General features: G+C 49.8%; 1 protein-coding gene across 1 annotated transcript; it reads right to left on the minus strand.

Moving 5' to 3' along the window:
* Positions 1-47: 47 nt before the first annotated feature.
* Positions 48-3,246, minus strand: LOC112067098 (uncharacterized). Its single transcript, XM_024132049.3, has 4 exons — positions 3,232-3,246; positions 2,566-2,730; positions 2,011-2,426; positions 48-1,892 (listed from the first exon to the last, which is right to left on the minus strand). Exons 1-4 carry the CDS (start codon positions 3,244-3,246, stop codon positions 1,754-1,756), a joined length of 735 nt encoding a protein of 244 aa, XP_023987817.1. The 3' UTR covers positions 48-1,753.
* Between the last annotated feature and the right edge of the window lie 591 nt (positions 3,247-3,837).

The raw sequence follows: 3,837 nt of genomic DNA on the forward strand, positions 1-3,837 counted from the left end.
CCGGACGCGCGGGCTCAGCGGCCATGGCTCACGGGCCCAGCCGCCCTGCGGCATGTGGGATCTTCCCGGACCGGGGCACGAACCCGTGTCCCCTGAATTGGCAGGCGGACTCTCAACCACTGCGCCACCAGGGAAGCCCTCAGTATTTTTTTAATAAAAAAAAAATTCTCTGCAAGCCTGCCTTGAACTTCCAAATCTGGATTAGACAGCCTTCTGCTTTTCTAAGTGCTCTCACACAGCTTGTACTTAACCTTTTTGCTTCTTTTCTGTTTTTCTCACTTTTAGATTCCTCCTGCAAACTCCTTGAAGACCTTGCTCAGTGCCTGGCCCACAGTAGGTGATCAGTAAAGAGTTGTAGAATGGTGACTCTTACCCTCTCACTTGCTGGTAAAAATTCCCATTCTGGAGCCACAGAGAACAATACACGGCTGCTTCCCTCCCCGTAGGTATCGTCATATCCATCGTGCCTCTCTTCGTGGTTATGGTTCATCTCTGGTTGTTCATCCCCCTCCGCCCCATGCCACCCAGGTCCCTGGGACCTCTGGAGCAGGACTGGGGCTAGGCTGGACTCCAGCAGCTGCCCCTCCCCTGCCAGTGACTCCTGGCACTGAGCCTTCTTGCCAGCAGGTGGCACCTAAAGCCTGAAAGCTGAACTACTCTGTTCCACGTTCCTTTTCTGAGCTGCTTGTTGGGACACATAACCTGGCTGGGGCTGTGCCTGGGCTTGGAGAGGATGCTCTGGCCTGGGAACCTGACTCCTGGCTCCCCTGCTGCTGTCCTTTCCTCCTTGTCTAGCAGCAGTCACTGTCTGGCCTTTTCCTTTGTCTTGAGTCCTATTCAGTGCCTATGCTCCAACCAGACATAAAACTAGGTGGGGCACTAAAAACTATTAAAATGATGATTTTTGTATTTCATGTATGTTCTTATGCTCTTTCCTTAGTAACTCTCTCTCCACATTCTCCCTGCTTGTCCTCTTAGATCATCTAGGAAGCCCAGCTGAGCCCATCAAGGAAGCCTAGCAGCCTGGCTCCCCTCTTAGTTTCATTTCCTCTCCAAAGCTAAGAAGCTAGAACTGGAGAGTTATTTATTTTTTTAAGAAGTAGAGAACAATAACAAAAGTAGACAACAGCTGTGGGTGTGTAGGAGTGTTACCGACTTGGGTCCTTGGACACTTTAACCAACAGAAATTGATAAGAGGCCAGATGATGAATTCAGGCAAGGATTTACTGGGACTTGTGCCGCAGCACGAGGGAGTGAGAACAAGTAACAGGTGCCCTTGCTCACTCTCCGTGGAGGGCAGGCTGGTTCCTTCAGTGGGGTGAGGACGGAGGCAGATCTGCAGATGGGGCTGGAGGAGTGGCTTAGGTGTTCTGCCCACCCTCTTGGTGGTGCCGTGCGCAGGGATCATGCACAGTACCCTGCTTTTGCTCCCAGCACCTAGTGGCAGTCGGTTTGTGGCCTTTTATCTTATTGCTCATAATTGCCCGGATTGCGGCACGCATGCAATTATTTTAAATTCCATTAATTTCTTTGCATTCTGTTGCTCGAGGAGATGTGTGTCCAGGTGCAAGCAATGCAGTAAAGGGCCCAGGTCCCAGCCTGTCTCAGGAGGAATTTATTCAGGCACTGCTAGTATCACTTTCACCTCGTCCGAGAAATATTTTTAAATTTGCTTTTGGTGGTGGACTCTTTCTTTGATTACGTCACTGCTTTGGGTCTGAACTTTGTGGGTGACAGTCTCACAAAAATTATGTCAAATTACAGCAGTATTGTTATGGGTGGGCAAGAGATCCTTGGGAGGCAAAGGAGGGGCCACTAATCTTGTCTGGAAGAGGATTAAGGAAGGGACAGTTTGGTCTGAATCTTGAAGGCAGAGGGGAAGGTTATTCTGTCTAGGTAGAAGAAACAATGGGAATAAAAAGAGAAGCACATTATCAGCCTTCTGTATTTTCAAATGCTCCCAGCCTCACCCCCAAACTCTGCCTACTAAAGTCCCCTCAGCCTACTCACATGCTTCGTTGGTGAAAGCGCCGAATCCTAGCCACTAGACCACCAGGGAGCTCACATGCTTCCTTGGTCAAGGACTTCCTTGGGGGCATCCTGGCCTCTTCTGGGTGACTTAGCTTGTACCTTTCGCCTGCACATTTGCCCTGTTGTGCCAAAGTGTGCCCGTCCTGTCTTCTTGAGCACCTGGACCGCCTCTGCTTCCTCGGGCTCTCCGGGGAGCTAATGGAGTTCAGCTGGAATTCCACGTTCTTGTCATAGGTGCTCTTGACCCTGGGTTTCAAGATGTTACAGGTGAGATCCTTATCCCTTCCTGCTATGCTTTGGCTTTCAGCTTCAGTGAACCCAGGCCAGTTGGCAGGTCTCTTCTGGTGAGGCAGTGAATGCCCCACAGAGGCTGTGAAAGGGACTTCTCTTTCAGGCTGGAGAAATGAGGATCGGGGAGAAGAGTGATTTGGGGATTATGGGACAAATTTAAGAAAAAGCTCACATTTTGCTGATGCCTCAGCCCTGGGGCAATGAGCAAGGCAAAAGCTACACTTGGGTGCCAGGAATACGTACCACAAGAAAGGAAACAGTGGAAGATAGACGAGGTGCATGAGTGGGAAACTCCTTTGAGAGATAATCTGATCTGCTCCCAGAAAGGATGTTAGAAGTGAGGTTATTAAATTGCTTTGGAGAAAATGCTGGGGTTGGTACTGTCCTTATGGAGCCACAGGTGCAGACCTATGTCTCTGCTCTTCTCTGCCTGATAAACACTCCCTGCCAACTTCTAGGCCTCGCAGGAAGCACTGGGTTTTTGGTGCGGTGGTGCTATTACATTGGATGCGAGACCCTATCGTGCCAAGGAGCACTACCTGGAGGTTCTGGAGGTTGTAGGAATTCTGGAGAAGAGCTGAAGGAGAGGTTTCTGGACCTGGAAGAAACCTCTAAGCCCATTAAGCTCAACCCTATCTGTCATTTTATAGTTGAGAAAACAGATGGGAAATTGCTTGCTTGCTCAAGGTCACACTGAGTTAGTGGCAGAGTTGAATCCACATAAAACACTGGTTGCTATGGTTCTTTTCTTTTTTCTTTTTCTTGGCCATGCTGTGCAGCTTGTGGGATTTTAGTTCCCCGACCAGGGACTGCACCCGGGCCCTCAACAGTGAGAAGGCAGAGTCCTAACCACTGGACTGCCAGGGAATTCCCGGTTGCTATGGTTCTTAACACTTAGGTCCACCTTACCAGATGATATCTCATATCCCCCACCAGCCTGTCTTGGTTCCTTCTCGTGGGGCATGAGTAATCACGGACTACATTGGACCTGGTAGCCTTGGTCCAGGATGAAATGCTATCCAAACCTTGCGGGAAAATGCCACCACTAACCTCCAAATGCCCTCACTTTTTGTTTATGCATGAAGTGCCTTCTCAACAGGAAGGACCAGGCTCTGGTGGAAAGAAAACAGGTCTGCTGCTAGGATCTCAAAGCCAGTGGAGAAGTGAAATGAAAAGGGCCCCAGAGGACCCTAAAATAAAGGAGACAAGAGCCTTTGGTGGTGGGGGGGGGCTTTACTGCAAACTGTTATAATTAAAGTGCTATTTTACAAGTGTTTAAGACAGGGCAGACAGGCTCTGAGCCAGGACTCAGCTTCAGAGGCACATGCCTGGAGGGGAAATGGCACTCGCAGGGGCCATGAGCTTAATCGCTGCTGCTCATTTAATAAGCACAGTCGTGCTGGAGTCTTCTTAGGGAGCCTGAGAGGAAAAGAAAGGAGTGGAGAGAGCCATGCAGCAGCTACTTTTTTTTTTTTTTGTGGTATGCGGGCCTTCCTCTGTTGTGGCCTCTCCCGT

Source organism: Physeter macrocephalus, chromosome 20 (genome assembly GCF_002837175.3).
Source record: "Physeter macrocephalus isolate SW-GA chromosome 20, ASM283717v5, whole genome shotgun sequence".
In the NCBI taxonomy this organism is placed as follows: domain Eukaryota; kingdom Metazoa; phylum Chordata; class Mammalia; order Artiodactyla; family Physeteridae; genus Physeter; species Physeter macrocephalus.

Coding starts and splice junctions, on each gene's coding strand:
- LOC112067098 (XM_024132049.3), bottom strand. Junction 2,427..2,565: donor CCACTGTTTCCTTTCTTGTG/GTACGTATTCCT, acceptor TCATTTCTCCAG/CCTGAAAGAGAAGTCCCTTT. Junction 1,893..2,010: donor CGCTTTCACCAACGAAGCAT/GTGAGTAGGCTG, acceptor TCTTCTACCTAG/ACAGAATAACCTTCCCCTCT.